Source organism: Gobio gobio (assembly GCF_949357685.1).
Source record: "Gobio gobio genome assembly, chromosome: 3".
In the NCBI taxonomy this organism is placed as follows: Eukaryota; Metazoa; Chordata; class Actinopteri; order Cypriniformes; family Gobionidae; genus Gobio; species Gobio gobio.
Window position 1 is genome coordinate 64,067,896 of NC_137099.1, and position 19,241 is coordinate 64,087,136.

General features: G+C 38.3%; 1 protein-coding gene across 2 annotated transcripts; it reads left to right on the forward strand.

Annotated features, from left to right (window-relative positions):
* Nucleotides 1–4,196: 4,196 nt before the first annotated feature.
* LOC307123127 (uncharacterized protein) lies at nucleotides 4,197–14,909 on the forward strand. 2 transcript variants are annotated; one of them, XM_079811532.1, is made up of 7 exons: nucleotides 4,206–4,331; nucleotides 4,504–4,842; nucleotides 5,191–5,277; nucleotides 5,587–5,667; nucleotides 6,000–6,104; nucleotides 13,347–13,381; nucleotides 13,499–14,671. In XM_079811532.1, the coding sequence occupies exons 1-7, from the start codon at nucleotides 4,292–4,294 to the stop codon at nucleotides 13,871–13,873; spliced, it is 1,062 nt and encodes a 353-aa protein (XP_079667658.1). In that variant the 5' UTR covers nucleotides 4,206–4,291; the 3' UTR covers nucleotides 13,874–14,671. The 2 variants fall into 2 exon arrangements, with proteins under 2 accessions (XP_079667659.1, XP_079667658.1); XM_079811533.1 differs by lacking the exon at nucleotides 6,000–6,104 and having other exon boundaries at nucleotides 4,197–4,331; nucleotides 13,499–14,909.
* The last annotated feature ends 4,332 nt before the right edge of the window (nucleotides 14,910–19,241 follow it).

The window sequence follows — 19,241 nt, forward strand, 5'->3', positions numbered from 1 at the left end:
CACTTTTATGTTTAACCACTAGAGGCCATCCAGCTTACTGATGCTATACACTTTCCCCTTTAAGAATATGTGCTTTCCCCTCTTTTCCCTTTAAGACAATGCGCTTCATACACTGCAGGCGCGGGGTCACGGTGAGCCTCGCAACTTTAAAGCTGTGTGCGTTCATGCAGAAAAGTAAGTTTATTTGTAATTTCTTGGGAAAATGTATACATATTAATGATACTGATGTTGTTGTTGTGATGTTGTATTGGCTTTGTGGGAGTATATTTGCACAATATGACGTTCTTTGTTGATTGATGTCAGAAAACTAGCGTGCTATATACAAAGCCATGTGCTACATCGTATTATTGTTATATTAATGTACATATGTTGCTCTGAGCCATATTAAGATCATTTTGGGATGCTACATCGTCATAATTGTGAATGTCAACGAATTGCAGACAACTATTTACCTGTTTATCTGTTTGAACCTATATGTATATGTCTGTTTATGGGCAGTATGGAAATGTTTAATATCCTAACGACAATTGCAATATCATTTATCTAATTTGTACTATTTTCTTTGTTTCAGACCACACACACACACACACACACACATACCTACATACACAAACCCCTGTAATTGTGTAATCTATTGCAACCCAATTGCTCACCAACGACCTGTATTTAAGTGCCCAACGTTATTAAAGTTTTTTTTATGAAACTCTCCGAGCCCTTACTCTCTTAACGGAGTCTCCAGTCCTCAAGGCCTATCTGAACAATCCAGAGGTTCCCCTCTACACCCGGACTCATCAGCACTCATTTATTACATCCACCTGCACCTCATTACCTTGTTAGCTCACACTATATAAGCCTGGTCATGTCTTTCATTCATTGCAAAGTCTTGTTTGTTGTTAACTGCATTTCTCAGCGGTTTCCCTGGTTTCATGCCTCTGGTTTAGGATTTCTTGCCTGTTCCGTGGATTACCTGTTTGCCTGTCTCTCCTGTCTTGTTTGCCTGATTGGACTGATTACCTGTTATGACGTCTTGCCTGTTTGTTGACTACGAGTGTGGATTACCCTTTAATAAAGCTGTGTTTGGATTCTCAACCAGTTAAGTCTCCGAGCAGTACGTTACAAGAAGAAATAATATAGAACATAATATAGAAGGTGTGGCATTCACGAGGAGCGGACAATGGAAAGGGGTTCAAAAAACAAAATAAATCATACACTAAAGAGACAAAATACTATATTCTATATATTAATCTGCGACTACGCCCCCTTAGGAATTTCACCCAGAGAATATGACCAGTGAACAGGTTCCCTACTAAAGAGAAGGAGAATGGAGACATAGGTATTTACTACAAAAGTATAAAAGTTTATTATGATTTATCAGAATAAAATCTGAGGCACAAGAAAAGGGCAAGCCCCAATCACTCAGTTATGGTGTTAAAAGGACAGAAGCTGCGGCCTCGTTCAAGGAATACCTGGCAAAAGACAGACACGCTCCTTTCACACGTACTGCACGCTCACATCACATGGGCCAGTGAAAATGATCAGTCAGGCACACGGTGTAAACACCACCACCAACAGCAAGGAAGGGGAAGTCAATTACCTACGCAAGGCGGCCGCAGCTCCTAGAAATAAACACTCCACACCATACACACAATAAAAAGAAAACAATTATTAAAAAAAACAATTGAATGTCAAACAATCAAGCTCAAATTAAAACCAATAAACAAATATATATTGTTATACACAATTTGCAAATCCACAATTAAATCAAATTAAATAAATCAGGATTTAAGCAAACAATTCATGACCAAATCAGTCAAAAACACAAAACAAAATTATGCTAGGAAATAATGAAAACAAACCAAACAAAATAAGAATCTTAATAGGAAACAAAAGAACACTCAAACCATGTAAAGTAGCGAGTATGTGAGTATAATACTTCAAGCAACAGTATCAAAACATCCCATGACAAAACAGCGGTGCACTGCACTGACCAAAATCCTCCTGAAATTCATACAAATGGTTAAAAGACAATTTAGGTTTCTTTTCTCTTTTACCAGGGGAAATTTAGATTCTGACTTACCATTACATGGCTGTGGGATCAGGTACACAATGAGAAAGAGACATCCTTTTAATAGTTCGCAGTAGCCATTCATACATCATGGACTGAAGGGCACAGACGCCCGCACAGCAGCCAGCTGATAACAAACGGGAAAATCCCCGAACCAAAGTCTGATGGGAACTCTGTTACAGCAGCAAACCATTGCTCACTAAATAAACAAACCATTTAGTTACTACATACACGCTGGAGATCGCACTCAGACTACAATCAATCCACTCACCTCAAACGGTCGCAGCAACACACAAAACCGCAGCGCCATGCCAGGCACGCGAACAAACAGACGAGAACCCACCACAGGTGCGCTCCAACCTAAATGCGGGCGCAACTCCATGACGTCACTCCAGCTCATCATGCCACAAAGGCATAAAAAAACATGGAGCAAAAAAGTAAATAAATGCAAACAACATTAGGTTTACTTCTTTATTATCTTTATCAATTAGTGGACGGAAATTGATAGTATTAGTAGTCAAGTATTTTGATTATACTCTGAGATATTGATACATTCAGCAAACTCATCCTCCTGAAAGAGCCACAGCCACCAGTGAATACCGTTTCCATGAAAGGCTGTACATGGTCTCAACAATGCTTAGGTAGGTGGTGTGTGTCAAAGTAACATCCACATGGATGGAGGACCCGAGGTTTCCCAGCAGAACATTGCCCAAAGCATCACTGCCTCCGGCTTGCCTTCTTCCCATTGTGCACCTGGTGCCATGTGTTCCCCAGGTAAGCCCCGCACACACACCCGGCCATCCACGTGATGTAAAAGAACACGTGATTCACCAGACCAGGCCACCTTCTTCCATTGCTCCGTGGCCCAGTTCTGCTCCAGACTACACACACATACATATTGTAGTGGAAATAAATTTTGCTTTTATGCAGATTGTATTTACTTTATATTATTTATGTGTTTGCATAACAACAGACAACTGATCTTAGTGGAAAATTACTGTGCATGTGTGCTATCTCATGTGTCAGACAAGACAAACTAAAATTGTGTTCGCAACAAAAGGTGTTACATGTCTACATCCTGCTGTTTCTTAGAAGTGGTTCATCTATTCGGAGAATGAGAGATGGCCTTTGCCTCCTTTTGCTGTATATATCTTCAATTCCATTTAAGCATAACAGGAAAACAGCAGAGTGAGGGGTAACAGTGAATATATAAGGCAGCCCGCACTGGGTGAGGCTGTCCTTCTCTGCAGAAACTTTGTCTGTATGTGAATGGCCTTCTTGCACGAATAAAATACTTAGAAGACAATTGGGTTTGGTTTTCATTACAATCTTTTTGTGAAAGACTACATCCAGATCAGATTCAGAGTGATGATCAAACACAGATGGAGTAGATCGACTCCATCAACACCCCTAATGCTTGCACAGTTCTAGAGCTCGTCCTGGGTCCACATTTCGTTCAGTAACATTAGATAGTTTTGATATGCTGTTTAATATTGATGATCACGTTATTTTACATAAGCATCTGCTTACATGCGACCGCTTGTTTTACTGCGTCTTCCTCACGCGTGTTTTGATCAGGAGATTCTGTACTCATTCAGAAGATGTGTAATAGCGCCCCCTAGCGTCTAACAGTAAAAACATGGAAACACAGAAAATTCTGTGTTTGGCGGGGAAGCGTTAATATGTAGTACATCTCCATCTAAAATGACTCAGTTTGACTGAATTCAGCTGCAAATAGACAGTGAACTCATTGAACTACTTTCACTGTGTGGCCTTGAATTACTCTCTTTGTTTACTTGACAAATAACTTCATTCTGAGGTGAATATTCAGTTTTGAGCAGATTTCAAACTCGCCATCCATGTTTTATACTCTCTATGAAACTATTTAGAACAGCAGTTACAGAATATCTTTACTTTTAGTCCACCACAAGACCGTTTAAAATAAACTAGTGAAGGTAAGAATCTAGTTACAAAACCTATTTTGATAAAACAAACATTAATGTATTATGGAACTAAGTAGCCTACTGTAGATCAGAATAAGCAAAGCATGTGCTGTTTGTTAGAGTAAATGTGCTTTTTAAGATGTCGTGTAGAGCTGAAGTGATGAAAGGGGAAGGAAATGGTTATTTTTGTTACTGACGCACACTGTTCACTCAGTACGGAAGAGAACGAGCGCAACGTTTGTCACACAGAATTTGGTGTTTTATTTAAGCGAAACACTTCATCATGTGGGACGTCCTGCTGCTCTTTTCCAGCATCTGTACAGGTGAGTTTGAGACTCTGAGCTCTTTTACACTGAGTTTGACATGTTCTCTTGTTTTTCCTCTGTTATCACATGATCATCAGACTCATATGGATGATATCTGTAAGTTATTCTGGTCTGCTTATGACTCTTGCTCACACAGAACAGCTCTATATAATGATATTTGTGTTTTCAGCTGTTGTTGTTGGTGATCCAGAGACAGTTATAGGACACAGAGGAGAGAGAGTTGACATCAGATGCTCATATAAATCTGGATATGAAACAAATTCAAAGTTTTTTTGTAAAGGCGAGTGTATCTTTGGGATTAGAAACATCATGGTTAAATCAGGATCTCCAGCTAAAGACGAGAGATTCTCTCTGACTGACGACACGACGGCCAGAGTTTTCACCGTCACCATCACTGATCTGAGAACAGCAGATGAAGGCCCATACTGGTGTGCTGTGGAGAGGACTTTATCTACTGATATGTCTATAACTGATGTCTATTCAGAGATTTATTTGCTGGTTAAAAAGGGTAAGTGATTAATTTTGTTAATAGCATAACTTTTTTTATATATATATATATATATATATATATTTAAAAAATATATATAAAAAAGTATTCCCAATGTTTTCATTGAACAACTTAATTGTATTTCGTAAACATAAACACATTGTGATTTTGATGTCTGAAACACACTCCAACAGAGGAACGTTTTCCACTGTCATATCACCTTTACTTTTAATTACACTTTTTTCAGTTAATGTTCTTTCTTTTGCACAACATGACGCTGATTAAAACAGGGATATATTGTAAGCTTGTTTGTATTTTAAAGGAGTTCTGTGTCATTGTTTTAAGTTGATCTTTCCTGTGACCCTTCAGAAAAAAAGACCACTGAGGTTTCAACCATCAGCTCTTCTTCAAAAACACTGTCGTCTTTCAGTACAACAGAACTGAATCCACAGTCAGGTCAGTTCTGTCTGTCGCTCTATGACTCTTATTTATTGAATATTGTCTATCTAAATGTGCCTGAATACATTTGAATATGAGATTAAAGCTCTGTGTTGAACACTGACGGTTCAGTCCTCAGATGTTTGGTCTTTAGAATGAACATTAAAATGTAAGTAATCAGTGTTATGAATAAAAAAGTCAGCTTCTATTCATATTCACATGATGTGAATGGTTTGTGTGTGTGACTTTAGAGCTGTGTTTATGTGTGTTCATGTTCTGACTGCATGAGCGGCACATTCACACGTCACTGGTGTTTCTCTCCATCAGTGACTCATCAAACAGAAACTGAAACAACAACAAGAACAACAACAGGAAATACTACAGATGTACTCTCTCAGCCAAACAACAGTAAGTACACAAACTACACTACCCATAATGCAACGGCCCCAGCTTTGATCACGTAGCATAAGCTCATTCTGGAGAAAGGAAATTGGTTTGAACATGTGGAGGCACGTACTCGTGTGGTTAACTTGCTTTGACATCAACCATAAAGAGAAGCGTTTCCTTCTGAAGAGTTGAGGTTTACCGTTGTGGTTTCACTTCAGTTACACAATAAGCTATTACAATACGCTATAGTACTATAATAAAAATGATTTGTAACAATGATAAGAATGTTATTGTTCATTTGACAGTATAATCAGAATCAGCAGTGTATTTTATGCAATATAATGTTGGTACAGACCTGGCTTCTGTTGCTGGTGGTCTGGGTTTAGTTCTGCTGGTTCTGACTCTGTGTTCTGGAACGTTCCTCATCCTGAAAAAGAGGAAGAGGAAAAGTGGGACAGGTAACAGTTTGTGACTCATTGTTGTTGTTGTTATTATTATTAGGGGCCAAGCACCGAAGGTGCGAAGGCACCTATTGAAACCGTTCCCGTTCTTATTATTAGGGGCCAAGCACCGAAGGTGCGGAGGCACCTATTGAAACCGTTCCCGTTCTTATTATTATTATTCATCTTCTTCTTCTTCTTCCGCCACGAAGTCTATGGCAGCCCATAGAACCGTATGGTAAAAAGTTGTGAAATTTGGCACACTAATAGAGGACAGGCTGAAATGTCACCGTAGCAAATTTGGAGTCTCAAACTCAATCCCTCTAGCGCCACCATCAGTCCAAAATTTGACTCATGTTTATGCTAATAACTTTTGAACCATAAGGGCTAGAAACAAAATTCTTTTTTCCTCTGATTCCTTGGCTCAAGACGATTCGATTGCACCATATGACGTCATTTTCCGTCATAAAAATTTTCCCGCCATTTTGAATTTTCCGAAAAACCTACTTTTACGAACTCGTCCTAGATGGTTCATCCGATTTGCACGAAAATTTAACCAGATCATCTTCAGACCATGTTGACAAAAAATCTTGCAAATCAAGTTGATTCGTCAAATCATTTGCGATAAACGCGCAAACAAATTTTACGTAGCGGTTGCAAAAACACACTTAAGGCAATATCTCCGCAACCCTTTATCGTATTCAAACCAAACTTGGTACATGTCATCACAAGCATGACTTGAGGCAACATACAGCGTTTCGGCGCAGCGCCACCTACTGGTCCGGAGATACGAAAAATTGCTATTTTTGCTTATAACTTTTGAACCGTTTGTCCAAAAATCATAAAAGTGGTCTCGTTACATTCAGGACGGCATGCCGAGTCGTCTGATATTCAATTTTACCATATCGGCCATTTTGACTGTCGGCCATTTTGAATTATGTGCTAAAATGCTATATTTTACAAATGCATTAGTGTATTGTTACTAAACTCGGTATGTGACTTCCACTCCATGCCCTGAAGGTACTCAAAAAGTTTTGGGGCAGTGCCACCTTGTGGTCAAAAGTAATAACAAACTTGACAAAAATGCTAATAACTTTTGATTTAATTAGCTTAGTATAATGAAACTGGTCATAATACATTCATTGGCTCATGCCGATTCAATTGCACCCTATGACGTCATTTTCGGTCATGACAATTTCCCCGCCATATTTAATTTTCCAAAAAACCTACTTTTGCGAACTCGTCCTAGACGGTTCGTCCGATTTGCACGAAAATTGAACCAGATCATCTTCAGACCATGCTGACAAAAAATCTTGCAAATCAAGTTGATTCGTCAAATCGTTTTTGATAAACGTGCACACAAATTTTACGTAGCGGTTGCAAAAACACTCATAAGGCTATATCTCCGCAACGCTTTATCGTGTTCAATCCAAACTTGGTACATGTCATCACAAGCATGACTTGAGGCAACTTGCAGCGTTTCGGCGCAGCGCTACCTACTGGTCCGGAGATACAAAAAATGGCTATTTTTGCTTATAACTTTTGAACCGTTTGTCCAAAAATCATAAAAGTTGTCTCGTTAGATTCAGGACGGCATGCCGAGTCGTCCGATATTCAATTTTACCATATCAGCCATTTTGGCTGTCGGCCATTTTGAATTATGTGCTAAAATGCTATATTTTACAAATGCATTAGTGTATTGTTACTAAACTCGGTATGTGACTTCCACTCCATGCCCTGAAGGTACTCAAAAAGTTTTGGGGCAGTGCCACCTTGTGGTCAAAAGTAATAACAAACTTGACAAAAATGCTAATAACTTTTGATTTAATTAGCTTAGTATAATGAAACTGGTCATAATACATTCATTGGCTCATGCCGATTCAATTGCACCCTATGACGTCATTTTCGGTCATGACAATTTCCCCGCCATATTTAATTTTCCAAAAAACCTACTTTTGCGAACTCGTCCTAGACGGTTCGTCCGATTTGCACGAAAATTGAACCAGATCATCTTCAGACCATGCTGACAAAAAATCTTGCAAATCAAGTTGATTCGTCAAATCGTTTTTGATAAACGTGCACACAAATTTTACGTAGCGGTTGCAAAAACACTCATAAGGCTATATCTCCGCAACGCTTTATCGTGTTCAATCCAAACTTGGTACATGTCATCACAAGCATGACTTGAGGCAACTTGCAGCGTTTCGGCGCAGCGCTACCTACTGGTCCGGAGATACAAAAAATGGCTATTTTTGCTTATAACTTTTGAACCGTTTGTCCAAAAATCATAAAAGTTGTCTCGTTAGATTCAGGACGGCATGCCGAGTTGTCTGATATTCAATTTTACCATATCAGCCATTTTGGCTCTCGGCCATTTTGAATTATGTGCTAAAATACTATATTTTACAAACGCATTAGTGTATCGTTACGAAACTTGGTATGGGTCTTCCGCACCATGCTTTGAAGGTACTCAAAAGGTTTTGGGGTAGTGCCACCTTGTGGTCAAAGGTTATAACAAAATGTACAAAAAAACTAATAACTTTTGATTAAATTAGCCGAGTTTAATGAAACGGGTCAAAATACATTTATTGGCTCATGCCAAGAATATAGATACTAATTTTGCCATATTTGGTCAAACATACTGTCCTCAATGTTCTTATTTGATCAAAATCTACTTTTTCAAACTCATCCTAGACCGGTTGTCCAATTTCCACCAAAATCGAATCGTATCATCTTCAGACTGTGTCAACAAAAAGTTAGGGATTTTGCATCAATAGATGAAACCGTTTTGTAAACCGCAGTGACGAAGTTGAGCCATGATGCCAAAATGACTCTTGAGGCTGTATCTCTGCAATGCTTTGACATATTGGCATCAAACTTTGCATGTGTCATTGTTCCCTTATTCTGACCACACCACACCAATTTTTTAACTGTGCCACCTATTGGTCAAAAGTGATAAAACATTAACTTATATTATCAGTGAATCTTTATATAATATATAATATATGACGTCATTTTCCGTCATAATAATTTTCCCGCCATTTTTAATTAACCGAAAAACCTACTTTTACGAACTCGTCCTAGACGGTTCATCCGATTTGCACGAAAATTGAACCAGATCATCTTCAGACCGTGCTGACAAAAAATCTTGCAAATCAAGTTGATTCGTCAAATCATTTGCGATAAACGCGCAAACAAATTTTACGTAGCGGTTGCAAAAACACACTTAAGGCAATATCTCCGCAACGCTTTATCGTATTCAAACCAAACTTGGTACATGTCATCACAAGCATGACTTGAGGCAACATACAGCGTTTCGGCGCAGCGCCACCTACTGGTCCGGAGATACGAAAAATGGCTATTTTTGCTTATAACTTCTGAACTGTTTGTCCAAAATTCATAAAAGTGGTCTCGTTACATTCAGGACGGCATGCCGAGTCGTCTGATATTCAATTTTACCATATCGGCCATTTTGGCTGTCGGCCATTTTGAATTATGTGCTAAAATGCTGTATTTTATGAACAAATGAACGGATTGTTAAGAAACTCGGTTTGGGTCATCAACACGGTGCCCTGAATGAGCCCAAGAAGTTTTGAAACAGCGCCACCTAGTGGAGAAATTTTTTTTCAAATGCTTATAACTTTAGGTGAGATTGACTTATTTTCATGAGAGTAACTTTTTTTGTGTCCTGAATCCTCGCAGAGTCCAACGATACCAGACTTGCCAGGTTTCTGCGTATTATTTGTGCAGCGTTGTAATTTAGCACTTTAAAAACATTAGCTGATATCTTCGAAACCGCTAGTCCAATCGAGACAAAACCAGCATCAGAAGTTCGAAAACATAGGTCAATAGCAATAAGATAATGACCAAATGTCAAAATATTGATAGTAAGGGGGTGTAAAATCCAATCAAAGTCAGGTGTCAGTCATTTTTTATGTGTTTTTTCATATAAATGTATATAACTCCAAAACTAAACAAGATATTTTCACCAACATTGACACAGACATGTATGGGCTCACTCCAAGGACACATTAAAAAAATGATAGGATTGTGCCACTTGGTGGCGCTATAATAGAACAAAACATGAAATTCCCATTGACTACAATGCAGTTTTATGATATAAAATGCTATGCTTCACAAATGAATTGGTGTATCATTACGAAACTTGAAATTGGCCATCAGCACCATGCCTTTAAGCTGCTTAAACGGTTTCAAAACAGCACCGCCATGTGGTCCATACTTATAATGAAAAGGCCTCTTGAGGCTATATCTCTGCAATGACATATTGACACTATATTGACACTCTGCTTTGATATATTGACACCAATCTTTGCAAGTGTCATTGTTCCCTTATTCTGGCCACACCACATCAGTTTCGTAACTGTGCCACCTATTGGTTGAAAGTGATAAATCATTAAATCATTATTATTGACTGTATTTATCATTTTACAGCTATTTTGCCTAAAATCACCTTAATAGGTCTTTAATTGCTCATTGCTGCCGTTGATCTGACATTGCCAGCCATTTTGGCATGTCTTGTCTTCTTCTTTGCGCTTGGCCCCGGTATTGCTGCTTGCAGCTATATTTATTATTCATCTTCTTCTTCTTCTTCTTCTTCTTCTTCTTCTTCTTCTTCTTCCGCCACGAAGTCTATGGCAGCCCATAGAACCGTATGGTAAAAAGTTGTGAAATTTGGCACACTAATAGAGGACAGTCTGAAATGTCACCGTAGCAAATTTGGAGTCTCAAACTCAATCCCTCTAGCGCCACCATCAGTCCAAAATTTGACTCATGTTTATGCTAATAACTTTTGAACCATAAGGGCTAGAAACAAAATTCTTTTTTCCTCTGATTCCTTGGCTCAAGACGATTCGATTGCACCCTATGACGTCATTTTCCGTCATAAAAATTTTCCCGCCATTTTGAATTTTCCGAAAAACCTACTTTTACGAACTCGTCCTAGACGGTTCATCCGATTTGCACGAAAATTGAACCAGATCATCTTCAGACCATGCTGACAAAAAATCTTGCAAATCAAGTTGATTCGTCAAATCATTTGCGATAAACGCGCAAACAAATTTTACATAGCGGTTGCAAAAACACTCTTAAGGCAATATCTCCGCAACGCTTTATCGTATTCAAACCAAACTTGGTACATGTCATCACAAGCATGACTTGAGGCAACATACAGCGTTTCGGCGCAGCGCCACCTACTGGTCCGGAGATACGAAAAATTGCTCTTTTTGCTTATAACTTCTGAACTGTTTGTCCAAAAATCATAAAAGTGGTCTCGTTACATTCAGGACGGCATGCCGAGTCGTCTGATATTCAATTTTACCATATCGGCCATTTTGGCTGTCGGCCATTTAGAATTTTGTCAAAAAATGCTATATTTTACAAATGCATTAGTATATTGTTACTAAACTCGGTATGTGACTTCCTTGCTATGCCCTGAAGGTACTCAAAAAGTTTTAGGGCAGTGCCACCTTGTGGTCAAAAGATATAACAAACTTGACAAAAATGCTAATAACTTTTGATTAAATTAGCCTAGTATATTGAAACTGGTCATAATAGAGTCATTGGCTCATGCCGATTCAATTGCAACCTATGATGTCATTTTCGGTCATGATAATTTCCCCGCCATTTTTAATTTTCCAAAAAACCTACTTTTACGAACTCGTCCTAGACGGTTTGTCCGATTTGCACGAAAATTGAACCAGATCATCTTCAGACCACGCTGACAAAAAATCTTGCAAATCAAGTTGATTTGTCAAATCGTTTTCGATAAACGCGCACAAATTTTGCGTAGCGGTTGCAAAAACACTCATAAGCCTATATCTCCACAACGCTTTATCGTATTCAAACCAAACTTGGTACATGTCATCACAAGCATGACTTGAGGCAACATACAGTGTTTCGGCGCAGCGCCACCTACTGGTCCGGAGATACGAAAAATTGCTATTTTTGCTTATAACTTCTGAACTGTTTGTCCAAAAATCATAAAAGTGGTCTCGTTACATTCAGGACGGCATGCCGAGTCGTCTGATATTCAATTTTACCATATCGGCCATTTTGGCTGTCGGCCATTTTGAATTATGTGCTAAAATGCTGTATTTTATGAACACATGAACGGATTGTTACGAAACTCGGTTTGGGTCATCAACACGGTGCCCTGAATGAGCCCAAGAAGTTTCGAAACAGCGCCACCTAGTGGATAATTTTTTTTTTCAAATGCTTATAACTTTAGGTGAGATTGACTTATTTTCATGAGAGTAACTTTTTTTGTCTCCTGAATCCTCGCCGAGTCCAACGATACCAGACTTGCCAGGTTTAGGCGTATTATTTGTGCAGCGTTGTAATTTAGCACTTTAAAAACATTAGCTGATATCTTCGAAACCGCTAGTCCGATCGAGACGAAACCAGCATCAGAAGTTCGAAAACATAGGTCGATAGCTAGATGTTAATGCCCAAATGTCAAAATATTGATAGTAAGGGGGTGTAAAATCCAATCAAAGTCAGGTGTCAGTCATTTTTCATGTCTTTTTTCATATAAATGTATATAACTCCAAAACTAAACAAGATATTTTCACCAAAATTGACACAGACATGTATGGGCTCACTCCAAGGACACATAAAAAAATGATAGGATTGTGCCACTTGGTGGCGCTATAATAGAACAAAACATGAAATTCCCATTGACTACAATGCAGTTTTATGATATAAAATGCTATGCTTCACAAATGAATTGGTGTATCATTACGAAACTTGAAATTGGCCATCAGCACCATGCCTTTAAGCTGCTTAAACGGTTTCAAAACAGCACCGCCATGTGGTCCATACTTATAATGAAAAGGCCTCTTGAGGCTATATCTCTGCAATGACATATTGACACTATATTGACACTCTGCTTTGATATATTGACACCAATCTTTGCATGTGTCATTGTTCCCTTATTCTGACCACACCACATCAATTTTGTAACTGTGCCACCTATTGGTTGAAAGTGATAAATCATTAAATCATTATTATTGACTGTATTTATCATTTTACAGCTATTTTGCCTAAAATAACCTTAATAGGTCTTTAATTGCTCATTGCTGCAGTTGATTTGACATTGCCAGCATTTTTGGCATGTCTTGTCTTCTTCTTTGCGCTTGGCCCCGGTATTGCTGCTTGCAGCTATATTTATTATTATTATTATTATTATTAAGTTATGTTTTAGAGTGGGAATTGACTTGGTATTTCTCTGTTTTCTTTCAGCTTTATTTCAGCAAAGTGTGCATCAAAATACAGAGGTGTGTGTTCAAATCTTTACCTGTAGAAGATCAGACATACATGTTCAATTATTGTTTATTGATTTTATGATTATTTATATCAACTATTAAATTATTGATGTATGTGTTGTTTTTCAGACTGACTGCATGTATGAAGAGATTCCAAACACAGACGCCGCCGCAGTAACGTCTTCATCCAATCAGACGCCTGCATCTTCATCCAATCAGATGCCTGTATCTTCATCCAATCAGACGCCTGCATCACACCTCAACACCCGCCCAAAAGTCTCTATTGTTTACGCCACAGTAACCAATCAGCAGCCGGATTCAAACCCTGGTAACACCCACTTGACCAATCCGGTGACAGATACAGACTGTGATTATTATGCCAATATAAAGTCGCCTGAAGCAACGCAGGACAGCAGGACAGAACTGATCTACACAACAGCAACACATCCACAAAACACCACAACAGACGAGGGTCCGATATATTCAGTGATCAACCATAAATGAAAGAATGAGAATCTGGTCAAATCTTCTTTGCTTTAATTATTCTATATTTTTACACTTTTCTGTTTTTTTTAAAGTGTATAATTTATAAATAAGGTTTACAGTCAGTTATGGCTTACTAACAAGATAAGCCGAAAATATAAAAAAATTTGTGTTAATTAATGTTTTTTTGTTGTTGTTGTAATTAGTGCACCAGGGGCCGTATTCACAAAACATCTTAAAGCTAAAAGTAGCTCCTAACTTGCAGATTTAGGAGAAGCTCTAAAAAATAATGGGTGTATCAGTCCTAATTTTAGGGCTCTAAGAGTATTCACAAAGCATTTTAGTGCTAAAACCAGCTCCTAAATCTGAGAAATGTTTACTTGAGGATGTCAGTGGCTCAGTTTGATGCTTTGCTAGCAAATACTTTGTATCCCGCACTTTGTTTGTCATACAGTGGTTTGTACTGCAAGATGAAGTGGATTAACTTGTCAGACGCCAATCCGGATTTTGGCATTTGCTTGTACGGTGGCTCTGAATGCACAAAACACTTGCTATGAATTCGAAAAACACCGAAAATCAAACCCGAATTTTCAGAGGCAGTGTGTAAACACAACGTGTTTGAAACAATGTGAGGTTGTATTTATTATTTTTTAACGTGCAGAAATTTTGGATGAGAATTTCGGACTGTGCAAGGACCTTTAGAGTCATCTTTGAGCAATTGATGTTATGTATTTATTGTTTCTGAATTGGCTTCTAATTGTTTAATTATGTAATTGGCATGATATACTTTTACCTGATAAATAAAATTATTTATTCTGGATTCTTCTGAAATCATTATGACCAGTAGATTAAGTGGAGTTTAGAATTTCTGCAAATCTGCATCAGGATAGGTCAAACTAAAGGCCCAATGAAAGGAGCATGTGGCACATCATGTGGGATTTTTTGATTTCTGAATATCACTGACCAGGGCGTGCAATATTGGGTTCCTAATGAACAAATAATTGAAAGTATGGGATACCCTGTATAATCAAATATCTAAATAAATACATTAAATATGAAAAAGTCAAGGGTCAAGAGCCCAACTAAAACAAACACTGATCACCATAATGGTGATTTTGATATTTCTCCTTTGGTGATTATGCTTGTTATCATAAGGTGTTCATCACTAATGGTCAGTCATCACTCAGTTAATCAGTTAATCATCTCATTACTTTAAAACTGCTTCAGGGTTACTTTAACACTCTTATTTGAACACTTTAACACTCTTGAGTGTGGTCTCACATTTACTCTCAGGAGAGTTAATTTAACACTGGAGTTTTTGCTGTTTATATCTTTCAATATTTATAATTAGCTCCTAATTAGAAACACAATCTAAATGTAATAAACAGTGAAAAATTGGAGTCAGATTAAGTGTGAGGCTAAAGTAAAATGTAAACAAAATTTTAATAAATTAAAGGAACTTCACAGAAACGCTAAAAATCCTACACGCATTATACCTTCACCCATAATGGTGATTATGGGTGAAGTTGGTGGTTCCTTACAGCGACCCGAGTTTGAGTCTCTGCTCAATGTTTAGGCTTCTCAAGCCAGCATCTCAAACTGTTCACAAACTTTAGACTCTAGTTGCAAATTGTGGCATGTAACAAAGCATTCCCATCTCTTGTGTTGTTATTAATGACGTTATCAGCGAGTAGTTAACGTCAACTCAACTTTAATCACATAACAGTCTACTTAGAAAACTCTGAGGTCATTCAACCCTTAATACACACCTGTGTCTATTCTCTACAACTACAAATTCCACTGTCACAGGTGCTCAGTTGTTTTGCTCCAAAATATATATTCGTCATTGCGCCCTCTATGGGTGATGTAAACTACTACACAGAGCTTGTGCACCCTCCTATAACTATTATGTAGCAAATCTCCATCTAAATGACCCAGTTTAACTGAAATCAGCTGCAAAGAGACTCATGAAAAGACTCTTATAAACTGCATTTTCACTGTGGCCATGTTCACTTGAATTACACTCTCTTTTGTTTACTTGACAAGTAACTCTGCTCAAAGTGGACCAGTTGGCAGTACCGTCAATAGGTTCTAGGGCGTGGATCTTCTGTTTTCTTCACCCTGTGCCAGAGAATCCAAGCTCCCAACCACAAGCTCTACTTCACCAATATCCTTGAATGTTGCTGGAACAGCAAATCCGACACTGAAGACAGTAAATGTCTAAGAAAATGCTGGGATACCATGATGAAGTTAGAAGTAGGGATGGAAAAGTTGTTCTAGTGAACTGATTTGTTGTGCTGGCCTCCAACTTTGTTGGTTTTGGAGATGAAGACGAAGTTGAGAGGTGGGGTTAGAAAGAGAGGCAGTTTATGAAGGTCAAGAAGAAATACAGCAAGGTGATGGGAGGGGTGGACAAGCTTGATCAGCTATTCAGCCATTACAGGACTGATATCAAGTCCCGCAAATGGCCACTGCACATGATTACTCATGCTTTTGATGTTGCTGAAGTGAACAGCTGGCTTGAGTACCGCAGGGACAATTAATACAAAGGAACTCATCCATAGAAAAGCATGGATCTCCTTGAATTCAACATGAATGTGGCCGAAGTGCTTGCGTGTTCTGGGAAGCCACAGGGTTCAAAAAATGTGGGAGGCCAAGCAATTCTAACACAGCCAGTATCTCTCCAACTCCACATGATGAAGCTGGACAAAAGAGAGGGGCAAGGGAATGGTGGCCAGTTCTTGAAGTCCAAAAAGATATGGTGGACCACCTCCAAATTATGATACAAAAAAAAAGAAGCAACAAGATGCAAAATGGAAACACGTCTTCTGTGATGAGTGCAAGGTGCACTACTGCTTTGTGTCACAGAGAAATAGTTTCAAAGATGCACACAGGAAATGACTCTAACGGGACTGCATTGATTGATTCTAAGATATTTTGTTTGTTACAAACGATGTGCAATCTGTACAAAAACCAAAACCTCGAAATTAAAGTTATTGACCTTGAGAAGAAGCTTAAAGTATAGACCAACAATTTTTATGTTTATTATTTTATTTCATTATATTTCATCATCTATTTTGACCTGATGTCCATTGAAATGGACAAAAAAATCACAATAAAAGAGTGTTGAAATTTCCGAAACTTGAAACATAATTCAGGTCTGATGGGGTTAAGCTGTAGGAAAGGCAAGGCAAGGCAAGTTTATTTGTTTAGCACATTTCATACACAGTGGCAATTCAAAGTGCTTTACACAGAAATTAATAAAAAATATTTGTAAGTGAATTAAAAAAAAAATAAAAAAAAATATATATATTTATATATATATATATAATATAACCCGTATCTGGAGTGGAAGAAAATGTAGAGTCAGGTTTACGTTAAAAATATTTGTCAGGTAACTGTCATTTAAACATTACCCTTACAGACAAATCTTCCTGGACTGAACCACCAGGGATATCTCAGATCTATCCGTCAGAGCAGATCTAAACGGATCATCCTCGCGCCGGAGGGATTTCGATTTATCACGCTCCCATCTCTCAACCTCTTCCACCCCGACAGCCTTAAAAAAATTATAAAAAGTATAATTGAAACAGTTATAATAGGAATTAAAATAAATAAAAATAAAGATAAAATCCTGTATCTGGAGTGGAAGAAAATGGAGTCAGGTTTACTATAAAAATATTTGTCAGGTAACTGTGCATTTAAACATTATCCTTACAGACAAATCTTCCTGGACAGGAACACCAGGTCTATCTCTACTTTGTTTGACCGTCAGAGCGGATCTACACGGTCCTTCCTCTTACCACCAAGGCTATACAGATCTATCCGTCAGAGCAGATCTAAACGGATCGTCCTCGCGCCGGAGGGATTACAATTTATCGCTCCCCCGTCTCTCAACCTCTTCCACCCAGACAGCCTTAACAAAATAAAAGATAATAAATTTAAAAAAAAAAAAAGTATAATTAAAAATAAAAATAAAAACAGGGTTAAATTGAAACATATAAATTAAAGTGCAAGCAGTTCGGACAAAGCACAGTGCTCATTGAGTAAATGCACAGCTGAACAGATGTGTTTTGAGTCTGGATTTGAAAGTGGCTTCTGTTGGAGCACATCTGATCTGTTCTGGAAGCTGGTTCCAGCTACGGCTGGCATAATAGCTAAAAGCAGACTCTCCTTGCTTTTAGTGAACCCTTGGTATGAACCCTTTGTATTCAATCAGCATATCTGCAATGTATTGAGGTCCTAGGCCATTAAGCGATTTATATACCAGTAATAATACTTTAAAATCTATTCTAAATGTAACTGGAAGCCAGTGTAAAGACCTGAGGACTGGTGTGATATGGTCATATGTTCTGGTTCTGCTCAGCGTTCTGTATGAGCTGCAGCTTTCTAATGGTCTTTTTTGGGAAGGCCGGTGAGGAGACCATTACAATAGTCCACCCTGCTGGTGATAAAAGCATGAACGAGTTTCTCTAAGTCTTGCCTGGAAACAAAGCATCTAATTCTTGATATATTTTTGAGATGATAGTAAGCTGATTTAGTTATTGCTTTGACATGACTACTGATTTTATTCCAAAATCATACCAAGATTCCTGACTTGATCTTTAGTTGTTTGACCCCTAGCTTCAAGATATGCGTTCACCTTGAGAATTTCATCTTTGTTTCCAAATGCAATGACTTCAGTTTTGTCTTTGTTTAACTGAAGAAAGTTTTGGCACATCCAACTGTTAACTTCATCAATGCATTTACATAGAGAGTCAATGGGGCTGTAGTCATTAGGTGATAGGGCTAAGTAGATCTGGGTGTCGTCAGCATAGCTGTGGTAAGCCATTTTGTTATTTTTCATTATTTGGCTCAGTGGCAGCATGTATAGGTTGAATAGGAGTGGTGCAAGAATTGACCCTTGTGGGACTCCGCATGTCATGGATGTCCACTCAGACTTATGGTCACCTATACTCACATAATAACCTCTCCCTTCTAAGTATGACCTGAACCATTTGAGGACCATTCCAGAAAGCCCAACCCACTTTTCCAGCCTGTCAAGAAGTATGTTGTGGTCAACAGTGTCAATCTCACTTTTTCTCAGTAGCGTACCCTCACTTTTTCTCTTATGTACTTAGTACTTCTCACATGTTACAGGTGTCCTGACATTTCATTCCACCGTCAGATTGTCCTACCAGGGCTTACTGCGCATGCCCAAATCAATATTTTATATTTATTAACAAAAAGTTGCATTGTTTTAAGGGTAGGTTTAGGGTAGGGGTAGCTATAGATGTTTATAAAGCCTCAAACCACATGAATATGATGCTGGTAGGACCACACATTGTGACCACATCACTAGTATCCTGGAGCTCATGGTGAAATCACTGTGAGATCAGATTGTTGACTG

Excerpts from the sequence above, each read along its gene's own strand:
- LOC307123127 (XM_079811532.1), top strand. The coding sequence starts at position 4,292 with ATGTGGGACGTCCTGCTGCTCTTTTCCAGCATCTGTACAG. Across the intron at positions 4,332-4,503 it reads CTTTTCCAGCATCTGTACAG|CTGTTGTTGTTGGTGATCCA; the intron begins GTGAGTTTGAGA and ends TTGTGTTTTCAG. Across the intron at positions 5,278-5,586 it reads AGAACTGAATCCACAGTCAG|TGACTCATCAAACAGAAACT; the intron begins GTCAGTTCTGTC and ends TCTCTCCATCAG.